The following is a 26,856-nucleotide window of genomic DNA, read 5'->3' as shown; positions in this document are numbered from 1 at the left end:
CTTCTTTTCTAAGATAGTATTCCCAACACTGCTGGAAGTCCCATTGTTCCAGGAATGTTACCCATAATTCAAACAATGAAATCCCACTTCATGTATATAATGTGTATAAACAGTTATTCATTTTCTATATCCTCTGTTCTTTTCCTTGTTTAATTTTTTTTCTTGTTTCTCTTTATTCATTCTTTTCCATTCAGTAATTTATCAACTTCTTAAAACTAATTTTAATTATTCAGGGCTTCTTTAGAATTTTCTCTCCTGTCCTGCCTCCTTCTCAATAATGTCCAACACCCCATGAGAATCTTTCATACTACCGAGAAACCAGAGTATAAATAACAGTTATTTACCTAGTTTACTTTCTTCCTAAGTAGGACATCTAAGTGCCTTTAAGTATCATGTAACTGATGAATGCCCTAAGCCCTTTCTCTCTAGAGATCTCATCTAATATCTTCTCCATACTGCTGATTTCCCAATGTGTTTCTGGCCCTATTCTCTTTCCTGAACTCTGGGATCAACTATTCAGCTGTAGTTATTATTTCCAGGTTGAATATCTGGTGATATCTCAAACTCAACATGGTCAAAGCAGAAATCTTATTTCTCCCAAAGCTTACTTCTTCTGTATCTTCTCTATTTCCATCATCGGCACCACCAATAGGCTAATTGCTAAGAAACTGAGGAATCTTTCATAACTCTCCTGGTCTCTCCCTATAACCCTGATTCATCAGCAAGACCTTCAGTTTTGCCTCCAAAATAGAGCCTGCATCTTTCTGTTTCTTAATATCTGTACTACGACTGTAACCATCCAAGCCAGTAGTATTTCTAGACTGGACAAGAGCAAGTCCTGGTGTCTTTGCTTGGATTCTTTTCTCTTATATATAGTAGCCAGAGTGTGGTCATTTATTTATTTATTTTGGAAATTTTATTTATTTAGTTTTAGAGAGAGAGAGAGAGAGAGAGAACAAGGGCACACAAGTGGGGGAGGGGCAGAGAGAGGAGAAAGAGAATCCCATGTGGGCTCTGTGCTAATAATGCAGACCAGGGCTCAAACTCACAAACCCTGAGATCATGACCTGAACCGAAATCAAGAGTCAGCCGCTTAACCGAATGAGCCACCCAGGCACCCCCAGAGTGCATTAGCATTAAAAAATGCTAATTATATCGTACTCCTTGGTTTAACAACTTCCAGTGGTTTGTCAGTACACCTGAATAAAATCTCTTTACTTTCAAGACTCTTTGTGATCTGGCTTCTACCAGCCATCTGACCTCATCCCATACACTTATCCTTCTTCTGGGCCTTGAAAACACCAAGTACATTCCCATATTATATTCTTTATGCTAACTCTTCCTTATACCTAGAGTGTGATTAACCCAGATATTCTTAAGACTGGCCTCTTTCCATCACTAGGTTGTGGCTCAAATGTAAACACAGTGAAACCTCTTATGCCTAGTTCAAAGTCGTGTTTCTCGGTCTGCTATCCCTTCACAAGTCACTCTCATTACTATTGCATTATTTATAATCATTGCAACTAATGATTATCAGAAATAATCTAATTTATTGTCTTCCTTTTTTTCTTTCCTTTTAAAATGTGGTCTGATATAGCAGGGACCTCGTCTGTCTTCACCGTTGTATACCTGTGCCGGTATAGTGCCTGACACAGAGAAGGCTTAATACTTTGTTGTGTTATCTATAAAACATGAATGTCTTCAGCTTTCCTGAATCTCAAGCTAAACTAGCTTTTGGTAAGTACCTTGTAAACTGACCAGAAAACTTTTTTCTGGTATTAGAAAATTGTGGGAATACTTAATTCAAATTTTAAAAGAAAATGAAACATGCTGACATTAAAAAAAAACTTCCTTGAGAAATCAGAACAGCATTGTATCAAGAATAATCCCACCATTCTCCTACTTTAGCTGAATCTGGCATATTAGGAAAATTACACTCTACCATGGATGAAGAGAACCAGTTCATAAGTAAGGAAGCAGGGAAAATGTCAGTGCACACAGGTAGACCTTATCACACCATCAAATCCAGAGAGAATAAATTCAAATTTCTTCTAGAGCAGTGAATGAGATACAGCGTCACTGGGGACATTCAAGGCTCCCTTGCTAACCCTGGGAACAAGGATCTAACAGGAAACCAACTTTCGATGTTCTGTCCTGGCCAGAAACAGAGATCAAGACAGACGGACAGACATAGAACCAAATAGAAAAAAATGCAACTGACTACAGTTGAAAACATGCATACTGGTTTGCTTGGGTATGTGGTATGCCCACTTGTGCAGTGTAAGGGGAATACTGGAGAAGTGGGCTACATAATCTGCCCGGCCCACTGCAAAATGAAAAAAAATATGAATAATTCAAAGATACTGACAGGCAGCAAACCATTGTGGCTGAGCATTACACCCAGCAGAGCCCTTCTGAGGTCAGGGCCCTGTGCACCTGCACAGTCACACAACCGAAGCCCGTCCTGGTGGGGGGAAAAGATTAGAATTCATCCCCAAAGATTGGGAAGCACCTATCTCCCCCCCCCCCCCGTCAAAACAACAACAACAACAACAACAACAACAACAACAACAACCACCACCAACAACCAACAACTACCCAAATTAGAGCAGAGGGTGCCCAACCTTGACGGTGCTGCTAGTCTTGGTGGTGGCGCTGGGTGAGGCTGGGAGCACCACTCCTACAAAACAGACTTCAGAATGATGGGGGAAGAAAGAAACCAGGGTTTCTGAAGCTCCAGAAATAAAAGTGCCAGACACAGAGAATAAGGTGAAGAGAAAGAGGCCACATCAGACGTTTCTCCCGCCTTTATGTAGACAATGCCTGCTCTTTCAGAAGAGACTGTCTCTTCTGAAATTCAGCCACTTGTGTATATCTGGGAGCTGCGGTGGAGTAGGTGGGGTCGGGTACCGGGGTGTGTCAGAGCCAAAAAACGTATTGACAGGTTTAAATACATTTCCGTGGACGGGCTTCCTACCCTCTTTGGCAAGAAACCCAAGGGGTCCTAGAAGGAGGCGGGATGTAAGTGGGTTTCTGGGGACCCTCTATTTTGTTTTTCCCTGACGCTTAGAAGGTACGACCCACGGGAAGCCGCAGGGCTGGCATTCTTCGGTCCATCACAGGTCACTCCACTGGTAGAAGTGCGCTGTATTGGGGTATTTGGAACTGGTGGCGGGGACGGGGGAAGCCGGCGGCGCGGGGAAGCGGGTCGGAGGAGATGCACTCCGTCCCCTCCGTCTGAGCCCCGGGGCAGCCGGACCAGCGGAGACCGGAGTCCGGGCGGGGAAGTACGGACCACGGCCGCGGAGGCGGCCCCGAGCCCCGCCGCTCAGTCCTGCCCCGGCTCGGGGAGGCTCAGGCCCGGAGAACCTAGGGCGGAGGGGGCGGCGACCGGGCACCCTGCGGCTACTGCGGCCGCGCGGCCGCTGCTCCTGCGGCTCCGGCGCCCGCCGGGTGGTGTCTCCGCAGTGCCCGCCTCCAGCTCCCCTTCCCCGCCCCTCGCGCCCCCTTCCCCGCCTCCGCCTGGCGCCCGGCGCCCGGGCCGCGCTGACCCGCCGCCCCGTCCCCGCGAGCGCGCCGCGGCTGCTCCAAGGCGGCGGCGGCGGCGGCGCCTCCCCCGTGCGGCGCCCGCGCTCCCGGCGGCGCAGCCCTCCCGCCTCAGCCATTTTCCCTCCCCCGCTCCCCTCCCGCTCCTCATCCTCTCGCCCTCCCCCCGCGCGGGGACTTTTCCGGAAAGTTTTTATTTTCCGCCTCGGCTCTCGGAGACAGAAGCTCCCGACTCCGCGGCGGCAAAACTTTTCGGCTGCCGCTCCGCCGGCCCCCGCCCTCGGCTGCTCGGCCCCGCGACCCTCGGCGCGCCCCGCCGCGCGATGAGCGCCCCTCCGGTCCTGCGGCCGCCCAGCCCGCTGCTGCCCGTGGCGGCGGCGGCAGCGGCGGCCGCCGCGGCGCTGGTGCCGGGGTCCGGCCCGGGGCCAGCCCCGTTCCTGGCTCCCGTCGCGGCCCCGGCCGGGGGCATCTCCTTCCATCTGCAGATCGGCCTGAGCCGCGAGCCGGTGCTGCTGCTGCAGGACTCGTCCGGGGACTACAGCCTGGCGCACGTCCGCGAGATGGCTTGCTCCATCGTCGACCAGAAGGTAAGGCGCCGTACAGGGGGCGCTGCCCGTCCGGTCGCCCCTCGCCGCGCCAACTTTCCGGCTCCGGGGGCTCGGCCGGGAGCCAGCCTCGCCGGCGCTCGGGAAGGGTCTGGCACTGGCCAGGGCTGGACGCCGGCAGCCGAAGCACTGCATTCCCCGTTGTCCGGTTCTCCCTTTGCCCCGTCTTCTTGCATTCCCGGTATCTCTGCAGTCCGCATCCTCCTCACCCATTTCCAGTCCTCTCGGGACATTTCCAGGTATGTTGCTTGCCCATGTCTCCTAGCGCCTCTCCCTCCTCTTAAGACTTCCCTGCTCCCCCTCCTCCGCGCCCCCGCCCCTTCCCTCTGGACCCTGGACCAGCACGTTCCTGGCGCCAGAATCCTCCTTCCCGTACCAGAGTTTTCCCCCGGGACACGCTCAACACGATTTCAGCACCACTCCCTTCCTCTTCAGGCCCCTCTCCCAGCTCGGACCGATGCTGAGGAGTTCCTGGAATGATCTAGAGATGAGGAATTTCTCACCTGTCAAATAAGCTTTTAAGAGGGAATGATTGACTCGGCCAGCTGTGAAAACAACTGACCAGGTCTCAACGGCTCACCTCCCTGTGGTGTTTTTTAGTCCTACCTTTGTGTGAACGTGAAAGCAAAATTTTCAACGATAAAATCTGGAAGTTGCAGCCTTTTTGATCGGCATCCCTGAGGCACTGATAGTAGGGCATTGAAGTAGAGGCACAGACCTTTAAGTGGTGGGGGTGCGCCTAGGGGCGCTCCGAGGCTGGCCGTCCCTGTGGGACTCTGGACAGCGGTCACAAAAGGCAGGTTGGAAAAGGGGCCATTATCCTGGGCCAGGCCACCCGGGGAAGGGACCCACCCTGCCCACAACTGTTTGTAGTGCAATTTTGAATTTCAGGTTTCTGTAGCCATCCAGAGTGATGTTGCATGGAAAAGGGTGATTAAGAGTGTGAAGGAGAAGGGGCATGGCGCCAGTCTTAGTATAAACAGGCAGGGTTTAGGGGGTGGGAACAGAAGTCTATAAAGGTGCTAAATTTCCACCCTGGAGGACTGGCTAATCCTTGCCCTATAAAAGTCACTTGAATAATCACTGAATGCTTTCTTTAAAGTATTTGGAGGACATATTGCTAAACCTGAGTGTTGTTAATTGTGGCATGTAGCACAAGGATATGAGGAAAAGCCCTGGGGTTTTTCAGTAATCAGTAATCTAGGAAGTTTGTAAAAGTTCTGGAGGTGCGCTAAGGCAACAATGAGTGTCAAGAATTTTTGGTTATTGAATGTAGTGACACTTTCTATTACATACAACTCGCAGTCTTTTTCAACTTCCATGTAAATGACAAATTCTAATTCAGGTACGTGTCCTGTCATGTGTCTCCTCATCAGTATTACAGGGTATTTGTTGCAGGTGAAAAGGAGCACTGTCCTAGGCATTGTAAGACTTCCCTTAGTGCGACAATCTCCATTAGGGTGCAAACCAGTTAACTAAAGAGCATTACCAGATAAGCATAAAAACCATGTATAATAAAATTTCTCAAAAAAGCTAATGCAATTGTATAGCATTTTAATTTACCTAAATTCTAAAGCAAGTGATAGAGTGTTAGGGAATATTCACATTGAGTCAGATTAATATGGGCAAACTATTTTTGACCAGCTTTACAACACCCACCCTACCCCCTCGATGGAGTTTAGGATGGGGAGAAACATGTATGGTTCCAGAGGTTTGGGATTGGGATTTTGAATGGAGAGTAAATTCCATTTGTCTCAGGAGCTACCACATCTCACTCAGGATGTTATATGGAGGGAATGATATGAGTGCAAAGGGACAGAAGCTACAGGTACCTATGGAATGCAGCAGGCCCTCTGGCCCCAGGGTAGGGACTAGGGTATTTAGAGAAAGTACAACTGTGAAGAGGCCTTGAAATTAAAATGAACTCAAATTAGTAGAAGCCTCAGTAATCTTCCACATAGAGATCTCAAACCAAAGAAAGATGGATTTGCTGCGTGGAAGATGTTTTAGAATGCCAAAAATGTTATGGTAGAAAGAAAACTGGAGTTCAGTCATGAACTATTTGAGACCTGAGCCAACACTGGGGGAGAGACCTGGAGTAGTACCAGAAAGGGAAAAATCATCAGCCTTGGTGGCTGATTTATAAGGGGAATCCCTTCCTTTTGTATTTACTCTTGTAATTCTTCTTTTTCTAAAACAAGAGTTTGAGAAGCTTAATGGCTTGGGATAACCAAGGTAAAGTTCTCCCTTGTTCTTTTCTTTTCTTTTCTTTCTTTCTCTCTCTCTCTTTCTTTCTTTCTTTCTTTCTTTCTTTCTTTCGTCTCTTTCTTTCTTTCTTTCTTTCTCTTTCTTAAAGTTTATGGCAAAGAATTCAGTTTAGAGATGTGGATTTGAGGGCTGTTTATATACAGAATGCTGTAAATACTGGATGGTAAATACTGGATGGTGGGTCTCTACTGGAAAATTTCCATTTATCTGTCTTCCATCATCTGTCTTGAGGTACATTATCACCCAAGGCAGAAACGTGATTAAGAGGCCTGAATATCCATCACAGGATAGCAGGGATCTCTTTGCCTTGTGACAGTAGAAATGGCAGACAGGTCAGTGTTGAGTTAAGGAAATGAGAGGAGGTCCTTTGTCCCTTGTTTCAGGTTCTCTTAAGTACTTGCTGGAAATATCAACCACGAGGAAGGATGACAGGAGGAAAAAAGAGAGGGAGGGAGGGAAATGAATGTTTTAGGAGAGAGCTGAGAGTTTGAAGTGATTTACAGTTTATAATGTAGACTGGAGCCATGTGGAGCTTACAATAGAAGGTTCTCCTGAGTTTTTGAGCCCTCCACATTCATTGTTTCATAAACTTTTCGAGAAGGGTTTTTATACAGTTTGTTTGAGAGTTCTCTAAGTATTAATACTAACAGACATCAGGCTAGCTTAAATCTTTGGAAGTACTAGCTGACAATTCAATTTATTTAAGCAACATTCATCGACATTTCTTGTGGGGTGTGCATCTGAGGTTTTTAGGGCTGAATAAGAGAGATTGTGTCCCTGAGAAACTCCTCTTTAAAGTTATTTTTGTTATTGTTTAGAGTTTAGAGTATAGTTTTTCTTTGATTATGTAGGTTTGGAAATTGGCAAACATTTGATTGCACTTGAAAATTTTGATGGTAATTTAGCATTTAAGATGAAAGTACCCAAGTAGATACTGAATTGTATAGCTAAGGAATTATTTCTTTTATCTTTTAGTTTAGGTCAAAAATCTAGTCTTGCTCTTCTGTATGTAACAATGTTTAAATATATAAGATGTTATTCCTTCCTTTGGAAGTATTAGCCTAAGGTTTTACTTACATTATGCTTGTTTCATTACTTTGCAAGCATGTAACCTTGAAGGCTGGTTGTATATAAAGACATGCATTCTGTTAGTGTACATGATTATTGTTTCCTGGAAGGTAAAAAAACAAAAACAAAAACAACACCAGTAATTGACTTCTCTTTGAAACACTGTTACTTTCTACCAACAAAGGAACCTTGACTGTATAGACTAAGAAGAAATTGTTTTGAGGCAAGAACAGTATTCTAAAGGAAGAATTAGTGTGGTTTCATAGTGTATTATCTCTCTGTTTATCTGTCTACACACACACTTGCACACACACATACTCTTTTCTTAAACAAGCAGTTATTAATTTAGGGATATGAGATCTAATTAATAGGACTATCCATTCATTTTGGTTATTATCTTATTAGAAAGATGACTCATATTTCCTTTTTGAATTTGCTAAAATGGGGTAATACCTTCAATAAGACTCTTGGCATATAGTTCCAGTTTATATACAGACATTTATCTGACAAGAGAAACTAAACAGGGAGATTTTATAGGAGGTAGCTCACTAAAGGAGTAACCAAGACTAGTGTTTTGGTTTGAGAGCAGATTTGCTATACTTGTAATTGTTTCACTTTCTTAATTGCAAATTGTTCTCTTAACAGTGTCGTTTTTATCTTTATTGTGATTTTAGCTATTCTACTACACAGATTAAGTTGGAAGTAATTAACTGCTTGACCAGCCCAACATATGTGGAACAACAAAATCCTTTTAAGCTAATGATGGTGTTTGGGTCTTAGGTGTACACTTTTTATTCAGATTTCACATTTGTCATTATTGTATGTATTCTATGATTTCCAATTTAATGATGAAGTATAGAAGTTGTCATTTCACTGAGTGATTCTTAATGTAACTTTAAATACTATATATTTAAAATTATAATTTCTTCCCAAGTTTAGTAGTTTAATGGGATTATATTTTGGTATATATGTAATACTTATGTACTGCATATATATATGTAATATTTACATATATACATATCAGTTTATTATCTAAGTTTATAAGTGTTTTATATAATATTTTTAAAAGTGTACTTTTCCATGTATAGCCTTCAGATGCTGAAATATTGTTTTCTCTGTGTATTATAGGCTGCAAAAAGTGAGGCCTCATTACATAGCTCATAATCCAAAGAGAAACTCTGCTTTATATTTTATATCAATGTGCAGAAGTGAAAACCTTTTCTTATAGGGATATGCTATTTAACAGTTTTCACAAGAATATATATAATTTTTAAATTTTATTTATTTAAGTCATCTCTATGCCCAGTATGGGGCCTGAATTCACAACCCTGAGATCAAAAATTATATTCTCTTCTGATTGAGCCAGCCAGGCAAACCACAAGGGGAATATTCTATAATATTTTATATAATACAAGATATTTTAGAATATTCTAAGAATTGGATGATTGGTTATTTTGACAATATATGAAGTAATGTGGGCCTTTAGATCCAGGATTGAGATAAATTTGAAGGAATTTTCTGTGAAATCTATAGTGTGTGTGGGAGTGGGAGTTGGCGGTAGGTATGGGGCTGGAAAATTATTAGTAAGGTTTGAAAATTTGCCCCATACTTAATAACTGTGTTGGTCCATATCAAGAGACTCCTATCACAGCTATTAAGGGAGATCTAAACCTTTATTTGGTAATTATTATTACTTTTTTTTTTTTTTTTTTTGGTGAGGTGATTGTATATAGGTCTTCAGTTTATGCATGAATGACTTAATGACATTACTGGACAGTACAAACAAATTTGTACCTTTGAATGTATGGTTACAATTTATCTAAGATTACTTTGAAGATTAAGGATAATATATATAAAGAATTAAATATACTGCCTGGCAAATAGGTGTATAATAAATTAAATAGTATTATTGATATTTTAAGACTTTACAGACAGCATACTGTCTTGATAGCAAAAGAAATATGTACTTTATTATTTTATTCTTATGTTAACATATAAATAAAATTATAGTGTTAAAAAGCAGTATAAATGTAAGGCTTTGATAACATTTTTACTCTGCCCTGTATAATAGGGCAGATCTTAGAGTACCTGCATTTTGTAACTGCTTCTGAAATTTCAATCTCTCAGAATTCCTCAAGGAGTAATTTGATTGTTGCTAAATGTAAAAGCACACGCTGATAAAACTATAGCACATCTTCATTGCTTTTTATTATTTTTGATAAGAAGTTGATTTAATTCCTTTTCAATTGCAAGTGTAATTCCAATGATATTTCATTTGGAAAAAAAGGGAAATAAAATAGGTAAGGGTATAGTATTTGGCAACATAATGATTCTTAATTCTGGTCCTCAAGACTGAAATTGAAAATTCCTTTGCAAATCTACCCTTGATAGGAGGAAGAAGGGACTTGGAAATGACTCTGGGGGATTGCATTTTGCTATCACACTAGCATCCAGGGATTATTTTCTAAGTTGTTACATCTGATGATGTAGAGGGGATGAGAGGCAGGTTTACTGGGAAAAAACTGAGTTAGCAGTTTTGCTGAGCCAGTCCCAAGTGTTTTTAAAATCGTTTCACTAACTACCACTTACCTCTCATGGAATTCCATGTTTCATTATAAAACCTTTAGACAACCACAATCAGTAAGTATCCATCCATCTTTTAAAGAAGAGTAGAAGAGATAATTATATGAAATATGTATGTATTTAGACTGGAAACATTGAATATGTTCTCAAGCTATACCAAGAAACTGGTATGATCAAGATAGCAAGGCTGAACCCAAATTCGATTAGAGGTGGATAAAATGAAGTTCATGGGAGTTGATCATAACATGAGAGTTCTTTGTTTTATTTTTATATTTGTTTGCTTCGTTTTTCTGTGTTGGGCATAACTAATATTTTTGACCTCTGACCCTTTATAGTCACCTTGATTTATCTTAAAGACCTAAGTCCAAATGTGGAAATAGAGGTGAAAGAAAGGAGTGGTTTTTTTTAAAGTTTATTTATTTATTTTGATAAAGAGACAGAGCAAGCGGGGGGAGGGGCAGAGAGAAGGGAAGAGAGACAATCTCAAGCAGGCTCTGCAGTGCAGGATTTAAACTCATGAACCCATGAGTTCATGACCTGAGCTGAAACCAAGAGTTGGATGCTTAACCAGGTGAGCCACCCAAGTGCCACCCCTCCCTCCCTGCAAAGGAGTGTTTTTAAAGATTGTGCACACCTTTTAATTTCCTCAGCATTATTCTAGGGAGGTTTTGAAAATGAGATTTCAGTTTCTTAAAACCTTTTTTAATGTTGAAATATGGTAGAACACAAAACAAAAAATGTGCATCAATTTTTTGGTATTGATAGAAATTAGATACAGAGAAAGTGGTTATTTTGCTCCCATATATTCAGTTTTTTTCCATCTAAAAGAATATGTGAAATTTCCCCCAGGAATTTCTCTGATATTGTCAACCAAATATTTTTCTACCATTAAAAACCAATAATGACAGCACCACTTGAAGTAACTTTGCAGCAGAGGAACCCACATTATGTTGGCTCTTACTCTCTAGTCTCACACAGAAAAAAGATAATTAAGTAAACAAAACCTTTGATTATATTACGCCTGTAGCCATTATGAAATAGCATGTATTTTAGATAGTCATAGAGTATAAGAAATTGGTGTAAAAACACCACATATTAAGACATAGTTTTGCCTGTCAAAATTTACAGTTTCCTGTGTAGAAGTTTCTTCCAAAGTTGCACAAAGGTTTTATTTGGCTAAAGCTAGTCAGTTGATACGGCAGCTTAGCAGTGTTGGCAAATATGAAGATTAGATTTTCAAATATGTGATCATGTAGGAATTTTGTTCAACTTTTTGGTGAAAGGGGAAAAAATATGTACCCTTCCCTGGTTCTTTGGCTTTTAGTCTAAGGCACTGACTGATGAGGAATTTGTTGAATTTGCTTGTATTTAGGCATAATTTCAAAAAATTCTGATTTCCACCTTCCCTAATTGTCAGCAGTCACTTTTTTTTGTACGTATGTATCATCAAATGGATGAAAAGTATGAATGTGATAATGAAAATATTGAGCAAAAGGTATAAATGTGCCTAATAAATGGTATTGATAATCTAAAGCTCTATAGACAAGTAAATTGTTATGTTAATAAAAGAAACATAGTTTTTATTAGCAGGAAACTTGTCTAACTTATTTGGGTAAAAAAAATTATAGGTATCTTTGGTTTGTTCAGATTGTTGGAGAAAAGCCATACCTTGAGCATTTGAAGCTTGTTTCAGCATACAAGGTTCGTCACAAAAATAATACAGTTAAGATCCAGTGAAAAGAGTATTAAATATGTTAAATAAAGATTTGAGTCTCTTTACTTTTTCATAAAAAATGAAATAAAAAGAATCTGAATATAATTAAAACCTGATTTGATAAGATATGTTGTAGACAAAAACATATTTGCACATCAAATGAGACAGCAATGTATTCAAATATGAAATCCATGTACCATTAATTCAGTTTGCTTTTCATGTATGTTTTGTAAATGTTTTAAGTTGACTTAAGTAAAAATTTTGGGGGTGCCTGGGTCGCTCAGTTGGTTGGGTGTCTGACTTTGGCTCAGGTTATGATCTCATGGTTTGTGAGTTCTAGGCCTGCATCAGGCCTAGAGCCTTCTTCGGATTCTGTGTCTCCTTCTCTCTCTGCCCCTCCCCCACTCATGCTCTGTCTGTCTGTCTCTCTCTCAAAAATAAATAGACATTAAAAAAAATTAAAAGAAAAAACATTAAACCAATAGGTTAAAGCGTTATTAAAGATTTTTAAACTGTCAGTTTTGAAAATACCAAAAAATCTAAATCTTTTCCTAGCTTGTCTAAATAAGTCATACTTAATGATATAGTAACTAGTGAATAATTATGGAACTATCATTAGGTCTTGAATGGATAACTATTGCCAGAATATAGACCAGGGTTTCAGTTCTAGTTCAGGTGCTTGAATTAAGTTCCAGAGACCTTAAAAATGGATTGAATTAGGCCAGGTCAAATATTTATTCATGACATTGTGTCTCAGTGTTTTTATCAATTAAACATGAACATTTTTTCCCCCCATATTTTAACTCCTTAGATTTTGAGAAATGGCATTAGGCTTGCTCATGGTCTGGCAAGGCATCTTGGGAGGGACCAGGAGTTCTTATAATACCTCCAACTGGCTACATCCTTCTCAAAGTGCTGGGATATCATGGCCAGCCTTCAGAGAGGAACATACATAAGCACTCCAGGGCATCTGGCATAGGGTATAGGAGGAATTGAAGACATCTAAGGGTGATTTGTTTGTTAAAGAAAATAGATTATTAGGGTGGGACAGGAGGATGTTTCTCATTTTACAGAAAAGTGAAGTCTACTGGCCACGAGGAACCATCTGTATAGTCTTTGCATTCAGTGCCTTTGAAAGGTTTGGTTTGCACCCTGGATATGGAAAGCTGCCGCTAAGAACATGTGTGACTTACAGAGTTGTATTTGTTTAGAGATTGGATAGTCCAGTTAGACCCTCAGAACAGTGATGCTGGGGCTCAAGGCCCCTTGACCAAAATCAGTGGTCTAGGGCAAACAACTGTAGCTTTTGCTATTGTCAAAAGCAGGAAAGAGTAGGGGGAAATGGTGGGGTTGGAGGAGTGGTAGTTAAGCTTGGGTGATGACTTCTAATCCGTGGTGATGAATAGACCTGAGCAGGTTATAGTAGGCAAGGCCTGTGGGATTAGGAGACTAGTGGACCAGAGATCAGAAGAGGACAGTGACAGTGAAACTCTGACCACCTGCGGTTGGAGTTAGCAGGAATGGTCCTACTATATAACTCGGGTATAGCAGTGGGGAGAGGTCTAGGAGGTGGCTTTTTATAAGTTGAGTAGTTCTCACTGGAAGTTTTCACAGTCACAGATGAGAGGTTCAAGGAGCAACTCCAGGATGACTTGATGTGAGAGTTTTAGGAAGAGCTTGTCCCAGGAGCATTGGGTCATGCTCTGTAAGGTTCTGGGCCTCATGGTAACAATGGCTAGCAGAGCGGAGCCTCCAGGAACAAAACCTTCCTGGCATGTACTCTGTGTGCCTGCCTGTATCTTGGCTCTTTTTTTGTTCATTTGTCATCTCTGATTTTCATAGTAGCCCTTTGTGATAGACATTTTCTTTCCACTTTAAGGATGAGGAAACTAGGGAGGCTAAATCATTCTCCCCAAGTCGCATAACTACTAAGTAGAAAGCAAATCCCTCAATATATTATTCACTTCACTATAGCTAATCCTGGGAACAGAGAGGGCTGGGATGGCTGTAGGTTTGTATAGAGAATTTGGAATGATGTGGGGGAGGGGGCAATGTTAAGATTCCTATTACGTTCACTGAAATTTACTTAAAGACACTTCAGCTCTGACTGTGTGATGTTATTTATGTATGTGTTTAAATTATTCCTTAGTCTGGAAGACTTCCTTCATCTGGAATTCACATCCCAGGTAGTGGTCAGCTAGAAATCTAGTCATTCTGGAGACCACCACTACAATGCTTTTCTTATTAGTGGCAAGATACCCACTCCTATACTGATAATTAATGTAAGCAACATTAAAGATGGACTCTTATTGGAGATATTAGGGCCATTACAGATATCCAAATGGCCAAAATATTTTAAGACAAACCTCACCCTTGTACTAATATGTCTTCTTTTTTAATTTCAAAAAAATTTTCAGTTCATTTATTTTGTGTGTGAGTGTGTGTGTGTATGTGTGTGTGTGTGTATGTGTATAAGAGAGAGAGAGAGAGAGAGAGAGAGAGAGAGAGACAGAGAGAAGCAGAGAGACAGAATCCCTAGCAGGCTCTGCATTGACAGTGCAGAGCCTGACTCAGTGCTGCGACTCACAAACCTTGAGATCACGCCTGAGCCAAAACCAAGAGTCGGCTCAACCGACTGAGCCACCCAGACACCCCACCTCTTTTTTTTTTTTTTAAGTAAATATCTGTGTAGCAGAATTAGGTTATGAATTTGCTTTTATTATACTCTGGTAAGAGGATATGGGAATAGTTATTCCTTACCCATCTTTAAATTTTCAGACACCACTGTTACTTTTCCAAAAAGTTAATTATTAATTAACTTGTTTGATTAAATTGGCCTACCTTGGTTCACAATACTTTTTTCCAGGGAGATATGGGCACTGAGGTGTCTTGGAAGAAATAATTATGTTAAGACCATGTATTGATCAGTGTGGCTCAAGACTAGTGGATATAAAGAATATTAGCCACCAGTGTCAATCAGTGAATCATTTCTTCTTGAATACTATATTGATTCTGAGGAGATGCTGAGAAAATAACTCAAGATTCTTGAGAAAGTGCCTTTCAGTGGTTGTTTTTCATTTGAGAAGTATTTGGATTGCCCTATGCTAAGGATTATGCTTTGCAGATATATTTTCTCTTTCTATAAATTTTATGTGTTTGTTTGCTTATTTTTTGATCAATTGTGAATGAACACACCCAGAGGTAAACTCATTCCCGCTGGTTGAGCATGAGTAATCACAGGCCACGTGGAGGTTTTCATGTAAGTCCTGCTGGCTATGCCAGATTATGACTTGCCTTGCACTCTTTTGCATTGCTTGTGTTCAGGACTAAGGCCAACACTTCTCTTGTAGACTATTTTTACTATCTTTAGGCTTTGCAAAAGTGTAGTTGTCTATATAGACAGACATGGTTTAATCTAAAGTGTATTGATAATTCAGTTACACTTTAAGAGTTTCTGCCCCGCATGACTATCGGGAAGTGTGTAGTAGTTATTCATTCCTAATGGATGAGGAGGGTGCCTGAAATGTTGCCTCTTTTTGATAGATTTAGAACTTTTGCAGCTTTAATACAATGGATGAATTACAAAGAGAATTCTCTTTTGATATGACTTCCCAGTAGTCCCTTGGCTGACCAAAAGGCAGCAGACCTGTCCAGCCACAGTAGAAATCTGATTTACTACATATCTGTTAGTCAAGTACTGTCCTTTGTAAGCCTTATCTTGAGATAATTCATCTTTAACTAGTAGGACCCATCAGTTGTTGTTTGAGGAGTAGTAAGGTGAGTTGTTCATGCCTAGCTCTTCTCTACCAAATAACCAGTGCTAAGAAGTAATTGACTAGCTTCAGAGTAGCTCCTATACAAGAAGGCTTTTACCCCTTCTCTGTGACAGACCTTAATTCTATTTATTGATGTAGAATGAACTGTTGTCACCCTGGGATGGAGATATTTAGAATAATTAAGTATAGCCAATAGCTTGAATAGATTTTCAAAGAATAAAAGACCAAATCTTGCATAATCTTTGCTTTTATTCAATTCTTTGGTAAGAATAGGGATCAAAAGTAAACATGCAGTGAAAACGGACTGGTAGAGTGGATCTGAGTTAATACACTACGTTAAATGGAATGATCATATATGCCCACTTATCCAGGACCCTCCTATTGATGTTTTTGTTCTAGAATTCCTTTTGAGTGGATGTTTACCAATAAAAACTATGGAGTTTTAAGTTAAAAATAAACAAGCAAACACAGAAAGAAAAACCTTTCTTTGGGCAAACATTTTATTGTCTTTTGGCCAAAAATCCTTGTACATTTAAAGATAAAAGCAAAACTTACATCTAGAATTTATTTCATGGAAAGAGTCATCCGATTATATATATTGGCCATGTCACTGAGCAACTTTTCTAAATGGAGTCTTGAGCTAAAAACAGAAACAAATATAAAGCTTACTTTGGTTTGAATGTTATCCTCCGTGATCAAAAGTTTTTGTATAACTTAAAGATGAACACACAACCAACATTTAGAATTGATTTTATTTAACTAATTCATTAGATCTCACTTTGAATGTAATATCTAAAGTAATTTTAAGTCTACATTCTCCAACCAATGTAAATCAAGATACTATGATAGATAAGTACATGTTTATTGTGTCAAACAGCAAATAATTTTGCTTATTTTGGTACTTCATAATACCTTTATTAATCCAAATAGGTAAACAGGAAAGGCCTTCCTTGAAGCTTCAGCACCCATGGCAACCATTACAGAGGCAAAGTACACTGACTTACATGCAGAAGGATAGCATTATCATTGTTTCGAGTTGTACTTTATTATATTCTGGGTGCTGGAGAAAATAACGTGGTTAGAAAAAAAAGAGAAATATTGTGCACAAATGCTCTTGATTGCTTAGAAAACTTTCTTTCTTTCTTTCTTTCTTTTTTTTTTTTTTTTGGAAGTTGATTTTTGAGAGAGAGCATGCACACAAATGGGAGAGGGACAAAGAGAGAGGGAGAGAGAGAGAATCCCAAGCAGGCTCCACAATGTCAGAGCAGAGCCTGATGCAGATCTGGAACTCTGGAACCGTGAGATGATGACCTGAGCCAAAGCTGGACACTTAACTGAATGAGTCACCCAGGTGCCCTGAAAACTTGCTTTCTATTTAAAAAACAGGTAGGCAAATAAGGGAGATAAAATTTTGGAAATTGTAGTGTCCCAAGATAACAGAGTGTGGGCTATAGCTCCTATTTTCTTAGGATGAAAATATCCAGGCATAGACTGGATGAAGCAAATGCATATTATACCTATTACTCTTCAGTTGGTTTCTGTTGATAAATATGTTGCTGAAGTAATATTAAGAATTATAGGTTCAGAAATTATAATGTTGAATATCCTGGCTTCTGAAAAATAATGCAAGTCAATGGGTCTAAAGCCACTTGAAAAGGAACTTGATTTTGTATAATCATTTGTATTTAGAATTTTCCCCACATGGAAAATTATAACTTTATAATTCAATTACTTAATTGTTTTTCTTTTATTTTGAAAACTACAAAATTACCATGTTTGATAGGCTGAATAATGACCCTCAGAGATGTCCACACTCTAATCCCTGGAATTTGCATATGTTATGGCAAAAGTTATTTTGTAGATGTGATTAAGTCAAGGATTTTGAGACAGGGAGACTATCCTGGATTAACTGGGTGAGCCCAATCCAATCACATGGGTCCTTAAAAGTGGTGAATCTCCCAGGTTAGGTCAGACAGATGAGACTTCAGCAGGAAAATTCTAACCACGAGAGGGACTCTATACCCTATCGTTGACTTTGAAGTTGGAGGAAATGGGTCAAGAGGTAAGGAATGCTGGGGTCCATACACAAGAGAATTAAGGGTTGTAGTGGTAGGAGATGTGACCACAGAAACAAAAGGCTGGACTGATGCAAGGAAGGGGTCAGGAACCAAGTAATACGGTCAACACTGAAAGCTCAAAGCTCAAAAAGTGAGAAAAATGATCCTCCTCTAGGAGCTCAGAAGGAACCGCACCTTGACTTTAGCCCAAGGAAAGTGACTTTGGACTTCTGATTTCCAGAAATGGAAGAGAATAAATTTATGTTTTTAAAAACTGCTGATTTTATGGTAGTTTGTTATAGCAGTGACAGGAAATTAATATGCCAGGTTCACTGGAGAAAAGGTGAGGAATTCAGATAAGCCTCTAAGTGGATCATACTACTCAGATTTAAAGTATTTTAGTATCAGACTTTTTTTCTACAAGAGAAGATGCTCGTCATAACTTCTGTGTGATTTATTTGCTCTTTTCTTCTGATACTATGTTTTTTCTGGTTTATTTTTCCCTCCCAACTTTATAGAGACATAACTGACACATAACATTGTGTAAGTTTGAGGTATACAATGTAATGACTTGATTCCTGTATACATTTCAAAATGATTGCCACAATAAGATTACTTAATACATCCATCACCTCACATAATTGCAATCTATTTTATAGTGAGGATATTTAAGATCTACTTTGTAGCAACTTTGAAGTATATAGTACATGATTGTTAACTATAATCACCATGTTTTACATTGCATTCCCAGAACTTACTCATCTCATAACTGGAAGTTTGTACCTTTTGACCAACATCTCCCCATTTCAAACCACCCCACAGCCCTTGGCAACTACCACTGTGTTCTCTGTTTCTATGAAGTTAAACTTTTTTAGATTCTGCCTGTGAGTGAAATCATAGAGTATTTGTCTTCCTTGGACTTATTTCACTTAGCATAATGTTCTCAAGGACCGTCCATGTTGTTGCAACCGGTAGGATTTCCTTCTTTTTTATGGTGGAAAAATATTCTTCTGTGTGTGTGTGTGTGTGTGTGTGTGTGTGTGTGTGTGTGTGTGCATGTATGTATGTGCACTTGTGTGTGTATCCATCCTATTTTCTTTATTCATTTTTCCACTGATGGGCACTTAGGTTGTTTCTGTGTCTTGGCTATTGTGTGAATAATGCTGCAGTGAACATAGGAATGCAGCATCTCTTTGGATGACTCTTGGATATCTCTTCCTAATCAATTTTTATAGAGATAGAACAGAGAAAGTGTCTAAACTCACAATTTTTACTCTATATTTACTGTAACTATCACAACCACATAGTTTTATTTTTCTCTTTTAATTAATTTATTGTGATAAAATTAGTATGTAACATACTAGTTTCAGGTGTCCATCATAATGATTCAATATTATCATACATTACAAAATGATCACCACAGTAAGTCTAGGTACCATTTGTCACCATGGAATTGATCCCTTTTACCCATTTTATTCATCCTCCAACCCCTTCCCCTCTGATAATCACCCCCCATCTGTTCTCTGTATTGATGAGTTTGTTTGTTTGACTGGTTGTTTGGATTCCACATGTAAATGAAATCATATGGTATTTGTCTTTTTCTGTTTGATTTACTTCACTTAGCTTAATATTCTAAAGGTCATGCATGTTTGTACATATGGCAAGATTTCCTTCGTTTTTGGCTGAGTAATCCATTTTGTATATATTCCACATCTTCTTTATCCATTCATCCATTGATGGACACTTAGGTGTTTCCTTATCTTGGCGATTTGATTGTATGTCTTTCTATGTCAGTTTTTAAATATAAAATGCCTTTGGGGGTAGTTTTTGTGTGGAGAAAAGACTTTTCAGATCTTTATTTTGGTTTTAGAATTTAATATTCAAGTTGTTAAAGTTACAGGTTAAGATATTAATCTTTGTAGCGTATCTAGTGTAATTTATACTTTTTTTTTAAGTTGAGCAGATTTTATTTAAATTTTAGTTAACATTCAGTGCAACATTGGTTTTGGGAGACGAATTTAGTGATTCATCATTTATGTACAACACCCAGTGCTCATCACAAGTGCCCTCCTTAATATCCATCACCCGTTTAGCCCGTACCCCACCCACCTCCGTCCATCAACCCTCAGTTTGTTCTCTATCTTTAAGAGTCTCTTGCAGTTTGTTTCCCTCTTTTCTTTTATTCCCCCTTCCCATGTGCTCATTTGTTTTGCTTCTTAAATTCCACGTATGAGTGAAATCATATGGTATTTGTCCTTCTTTGAGTTATTTTGCTTAGCATAATACATTCTAGCTCCATCCATGTCATTACAAATGGTAGGTTTCATTCTTTTTGATGGCTGAGTAATATTCCACAGTATATGTATACACCACATCTTCTTTATCCATTCATCAGTTGATGGACATTTGGGGTTTCTCCATAGTTTGGCCATTGTTGGTAATGCTGCTGGAAACATTGGGGTGCATATGCCCCTTTGAATCTGTATTTTTGTATCCTTTGGGTAAATACCTAATAGTACAATTGCTAGATTGTAGGGTAGTTCTATTTTTAGTTTAGTTTTTTTTTTTTTTAATTTTTAAGTGTTTATTTATATTAGAGAGAGAGATAGAGAGAGAACAAGCAGGGGAGGGGCAGAGAGAGAGGGAGACACAGAATCCGAAGTAGGCACCAGGCTCTGAGCTGTCAGCACAGAGCCTGATGTGGGGCTCAAACTCATGAACTGTGAGATCATGACCTGAGTCATAGTTGGAAGCTTAACCAACTGGGACACCCAGGTGCCCCTGTTTTCAGTTTTTTGAGAAACCTCCATACTGTTCTCCAGAATGGCTCCACAAGTTTGCATTCCTGGCAGCAGTGCAAGAGGGTTCTCCTTTATCCACATCCTTGCTAACACCTGTTGTTTCTTGTGTTGTTAATTTTAGCCATTCCGACAGGTGTGAGGTGGTATCTCATCATGGTTTTGATTTGTATTTCCCTGATGATGAGTGATGTTGAGCATCTTTTCATGGCTAACAGACGTTAGCCTTTGGATGTCTTTTTTGGAAAAGTGTCTTTTCACATCTTTGCCCAATTCTTAACTGGGTTGTTTATTTCTTGGGTGTTGAGTTTGATAAGTTCTTTATATAGATTTTGAATACTAACCCTCTATCCAGTATGTCATTTGCAAATATCTTCTCCCATTCCATAGGCTGCCTTATAGTTTTGTTCGTTGTTTCCTTTGCTGTGAAGAAGCTTTTTATCCTGATGAAGTTCCAATAGTTCATGTCTTCTTTTGTTTTCCTTGCCAACAAACAATCCTAAAATTTGTATGGAACCAGAGAAGATGCCGCATAGCCAAGCAATCCTGACACAGAAAAACAGAACTGGAGGCATCACGATTCCAGATTTTAAGCTTTACTACAAAGCTGTAGTCATCAAGACAATATGGTACTGGCACAAAAACATACACATAGATCAGTGGAACAGAATAGAGAACCCAGAAATGGACCCACAACATATGGCCAACTAATCTTTGACAAAGCTGGATGGAATATCCAATGGAAAAAAGACAGTTTCTTTAACATGGTGTTAGGAAAACTGTATGGTGACATGCAGATGAATGAAACTGGACCACATTCTTACATCATACACAATATGGATGAAAGACAGGATGAAAGATGTGAGACAGGAAACCATCAAAATTCTAGAGGAGAACACAGGCAGCAACCTCTTTGACCCTGGCCGTAGCAAGCATGTCTTCTTACTAGACGCGTTGCCAAAGGCAAGGGAAACTTCGCAGATTTTAATAGTCACACTTAAGAACCTTTGAAGAATTATTAGTATCTTTTACAAACCCAATTATTTAGATTCTTTCAGACATTTTAAATTGCATTTCTAAATTTAATACATTTGATTTCCTTTAAATACTGCAATCACCTGCTTGATAAATCTTTATATGCCTTTAAGTAATTCTTATATATCAAGTGAATGAAACTTGTAAATATGGTAAAGTTTAAGTTCCTGTTTGTTCCAATGTTATACACATACACCAAAATTAATTGCTTAATTATATGTATATAACATGCACAAAAATATTGATATTATAGTTTTGATTCTCAAAGTCTTCAGTATTTAATTTCAAATACTCTCATGTTTAAAAGATATTTTTTCACTTCTGAAATAATTATTTGATCCACACAATTTGTGGAGTTCCCTTCTCATATACATTTTTTCCATTATCTTTCTGGCTTGATTAAGGTTGCTTAAACCCCACAGCTTTTTTTTGGGTTGGATTCTTGGGGGTTTTGTTAATCATTACTACAGAACTCTATTTCTGTCAGTGATGCCATAACTTTAGGGAAGGGGTGGTGGGTGGTCTTGTATCTTACACCTCCAAATAAAATTTATATGTTACTTCTGTATGCTGGAAAGTCTTAGATTCCTACCCAGATTGATCATTTGATTGGATTTTGAATTTCTTTAGCTCCTAAGATAGGTGAATCCCTTTTGTATCTGTACTAAAGACAAGTGCATTTTTTATGTTCTTTCTTTCTCATAAGGCTGCAGATTCTTACAAATACTAAATATGTGTGATTGAGTGTTGGCAGCCTCTTGGAGTTTTACCTGACCATCTTGTAGTCACAACTCATAAGATCATTCTTTTAATTCAATATCTTCCTCTATAAATATAAGAAAGAATGCTTAGGACACCACTTTTTAATGTCTGACTAGATCTGGTATATGGGTTTATCACCATATGTTTCACCTGGCCCCTACTCCTGGCTATGTAGGAATCAGTCAATTTTTGTTTTTGTTTTTCACATCTTTATGCGTATAACTTGGCAGATTTTTCCCACTTACATATATAATATATTTATTGGAATTTGTTAATATTCCTAAGATTAATATTGTCTTTTAATATTTTTATATTGTCTATAATATTCTTAATATTAGATTATAGTTTTTATAGGGATTCTTTGCTTTTTTTCAAATTGAAAAGTATAAATGCTTAGGTTTTGGGGTATTTTTGCTCTGTATTTAAAGAGAAAAATGAGGGGCCCCTGGGTGGCTCAGTCGGTTGAGCATCCGGCTTCGGCTCAGGTCATGATCTCACGGTCTGTGAGTTCAAGACCCGCATCGGGCTCTGTGCTGACAGCTCGGAGCCTGGAGCCTGTTTCAGATTCTGTGTCTTCTTCTCTCTCTGCTCCTCCCCTGTTCGTGCTCGGTCTCTGTCTCTCAGAAATAAATAAATAAACATTTAAAAAAAAATAAAGAGAAAAATGAATTGAAGCAAACAAGGTGCAGAATGAACTGTTATACTTGGTAACCAATACTGAAATTCATTATTGGGTAGACTGCATATGAAATATATCTAGCAAGTACACAGTGAACAAATAATAAAATTGAAAAAAAATTAACAATTTCCATTTTCCTGCTTTTTTTCAATAAGCACTGGCCTCATAGTTTCTCTGTATAGCCACATTCATTTTCATCTTTTATTTTTATTTATTTATTTTTTAATATTGATTTTTTTGGTTGAGAGAGAGAGAGAAAGAGAGAGCACACATGGGTGTGGAAGGGGTAGAGAGAGGGAGACCCAGAATCTGAAGCAGGCTCCAGGCTCTGAGCTGTCACCACAGAGCCTGATGTGGCGCTTGAACCCATGAACTGTGAGATCATGACCTGAGCCGAAGTTGGATGCTTAACCAACTGAGCCACCCAGATACCCCATTTTCGTCTTTTAAAAAGCAGTATGAGAAACATACAATACTATAAATCTATAAGAAAATTCCATAGAATAATTTCTTAAAAGTAAAATTTCACTCTACTGTGTTCTTGTTCAGTTCTCAATAGTGTTCTTTAGAAACCTGAAATATTAAAAAACTGAGTGTTTTAAATATATGTGTGGATGTCATCTTGGTAAGTCCGTTTTTCACCAAAAGCCCTTTCTTTTCCGAAAGAAGACTTTGCATTTATTAAATACTGTAGAGCTTTCTTTATTAATTTAAAATATGTTTTGATTGAGAAAATGTTATTTACACACAAAGTTTCAGGAGCATCTTTATTAGATAAAGTAAGTAAGTTCCAGTAAATCACCTAAGAGTATAAACACCATTTGGGCAGTGATTGCTTGTCCTCCCCACCCCTACTCTTATATGTCAGGTGTCTAGAACAGTGCCTGGCACTGAATGATGTGAAAGAATGATCTGTCCCATTATTTACTGTTAAGTTCCTAGAAGCAGAACTCTGTGGTCAGTCTGTATGCAAATGAAGTGTGTGTGTGTGTGTGTGTGTGTGTGTGTGTGTGTGTGTGTGTGTGTATGTTGTATCTGGGCTTTCTAGGAAGTGCTGTTTTTACCTTTGATCTATAATTAATATTCAAATCAGTGTTTTTAAAAAGTGAATTAGAGGTGTTTTGGGAGATAAGAGATACTTAGGGAAAATGTTGGACTTGTATTTAGGAACCACACAAACAGGAAACCCTTGGATTTGAGACTCTTCAGAGGGATTGGTATTCTTCTCATCTAATTGGGCCAAAGATTTAAAGCCAGTGAAAGCCTTCCTTCCTGAAAGCATTTTATGGTAGAGCCTGAATAAATATTTGTTGAATTGAATTGAGTCTTTGGAACAGGAGTCTTGTGTGGTTGTTAGTGTATACCTCATTGAAATATTATGAACGACACTTCAATGTTTTACTTGTCAAACCGCAGCCTACTTTACCTGTAGATTTTAAGAACATAATTATGGAAATCATAAAAAGCCTCACATATGAAATACAGTGGTAGAAGAGATGGTGATGGAGAGATGGTGATAGTGTCTTTGGGGAAAAAAAATCAGGAAGTGACAGACTCAACCAATGTTAGCTGGAAGTTTCTTTGCTGAGTTTTTGCTTACCCCCCGGCTTGTGAAGTGAATTTGAGAAACTCAGATGGGCTGACAGGGAACATTCTACAGAGTGGCCCCCAGTGAGGAACTTTTTAATGGTTAATAGTTACCATTTTGGCTACTATTATGTGAGTCAGTAGGATTACAGTTTAAAACCACTTACCTTCTCTTTGTTTCTTGACAATTCTTAACCTTAGTTACTTTAATTTTTTACTTTTTACGTATCGATTTCTGTGTTTGGTATTTCTTTCTTTTTTTTTTTTTTTTTTTTTAACGTTTTTATTTATTTTTGAGACAGAGACAGAGCATGAACGGGGGAGGGTCAGAGAGAGGGAGACACAGAATCTGAAACAGGCTCCAGGCTCTGAGCTGTCAGCACAGAGCCTGACACGGGGCTCGAACTCACGGACCGCGAGATCGTGACCTGAGCCGAAGTCAGCCGCTTAACCGACTGAGCCACCCAGGAGCCCAGTGTTTGGTATTTCTTAAGTCAAACTTAAGCTTTTTAAATGACTAAAATTGTGCTTGTTTTGAAAATCATTTTATTCACACTTTCAATACTTGTTGTATACTAGATGACCAGTGTCAAATTATGTTTATATCTATCTATCTGTGCATGTTTGTTTGCATTTCTTATTTTCTGGGATTTTTAGAAGTCTTTTCCTAATTTTTTAACTTTCTCTTCTTGGTAATTCTAGCTCTTGACAACCCAGATTTACACCTCATATGTTTTAAATTTTCTGCCCTGCTGTTTTGGGTTTTTTTTCCCCTTCATAATTTACTTTCTCATGCAGTTTTAAACCTCATAGGACATTCTTAAATGTCTGATAGATCCTCATAAGTTGATTTTCTCCAGAGTCATAAACCCCACTGGGTGGATATCATATTTGATTTTCTGGAACTCTGATGCTTTTTAACATAACATCCAGCCCTTAGATAAGGAATCTGTCACTTCCAACTACATAACCACTGTATTTTGGGCAGTTGTATGCTATAAGCCAGAAGTATGTATAACCTCAACAGTCACTTCTGGGGAGGGCTTCTCCCAGACCTTGGTGCTAAGCCAGGGGAGGTGATACCCCCATGTTGCTTAATATAGAGGTGGAACAGTGGCAATTTTGCAGTCATTTTTTAAAAAATTTAAACTATCGTGCTTTCTAGGCTGCTTTATTCCTAGGATGGTCTCCGCCTTTCCTGTTAAGAGTTTACAAAGAACTCAGCAGCTGGTGAGAACAGGAGTTATCTCAGCTTGGATTTTCACAATACAGTGTGTTTTTTCCACTGGCAAATAGCTGTTTACGGTCATCAATGCCTTTTATCCAGGCATTTTAAGAGTAATCCTCTTGATAGACAAATGACATATTGATACATCATTGACATCCTCTTGATATATATCCTCTTGTTTATTATTTATTGACCATAACCTCGCCAAATTCCTTGGGGGTGCAAGGACATGGAAGACTAGAGTCCCTAGAGGGGACAAATGGTCACATTTGGGGAATTAGGCCAAATTACAACACTCTTGCTGGTGTAGTGTGACCTTCCTGCCTTTCCCGTCCGAGGATTTTTCTGACTCCTATGAAGGTGTGCTCTTTCATCTTTAGGGGTCCATCTCACAGAGTCGTTGTGGTTGTGCACCTGAAAATCAGCTTTATCAGCCATTACTATACCATTCTTTTAAGGATCTACCTAGATTCACTCATTTACCCAACAGGTAGATAACTACTTCTACCCTCATTTTTAGAGGGGAGGAAATTGGGGCACAGAAAGAATATCCAGGATTACACAGGCAGTGACAGAGTTGGGATTTAAATTTAGGCATCAAAGCTCCAAAATTTATGGACTTAACTACCAGACTATTTATATAGAATGTCTTAAATATTTCCAGATGGATTAATAAATCTGAAAAAAAATTTAGATTGACCTCTTTTCCCTTTACCTTGTTTCTTAATCATTTGATAATACTTTTCAATGAGTTGAATGCCTTTTTAGAGAACACAAAGATACTATTCTTTTATAAATAGGTACATTTTATTATTTGCAATTACAAGGAGCCCAGACTAGAGACTGACCCTGTTAATTAATTATTGCAATGAAGACAGGTACCTATAAACTTTTAAAAGTCTAACTTTATGTGTGCCAGTGTTTCCAAGCTTATAATTGGTTTAAAAGAAGGATTCATATTATGTATGTGTGTATATATTTGTATTTGTGAAAATATGATATATGTATTTATAAAATATATAATTATGTATAAAATCTATATGCATATTTATTTTAAGTTCCTTCGTATCCTCATAAATAGTTTATCATAAAGAGTACGTTAAGACCAATCCTGTACAATGTTAGGCTTTCATTGGATACTCTATTAGAT

General features: G+C 38.9%; 1 protein-coding gene across 3 annotated transcripts in view; it reads left to right on the top strand.

The window, feature by feature from the left end:
* Nucleotides 1–3,869: 3,869 nt before the first annotated feature.
* The window catches only part of PRKD1 (protein kinase D1), a 328,453-nt gene continuing 305,466 nt past the window's right edge, over nucleotides 3,870–26,856 (top strand). For all 3 annotated transcript variants that reach the window (XM_042942892.1, XM_042942891.1, XM_042942890.1), the window contains exon 1: nucleotides 3,870–4,133. In XM_042942892.1, coding sequence (XP_042798826.1) covers nucleotides 3,870–4,133 — 264 coding nt within the window. The remainder of the gene's footprint in view (nucleotides 4,134–26,856) is intronic.

Source organism: Panthera leo, chromosome B3, assembly GCF_018350215.1.
Source record: "Panthera leo isolate Ple1 chromosome B3, P.leo_Ple1_pat1.1, whole genome shotgun sequence".
Taxonomy (NCBI): domain Eukaryota; kingdom Metazoa; phylum Chordata; class Mammalia; order Carnivora; family Felidae; genus Panthera; species Panthera leo.
This window is presented reverse-complemented; position numbering and strand designations above follow the sequence as displayed.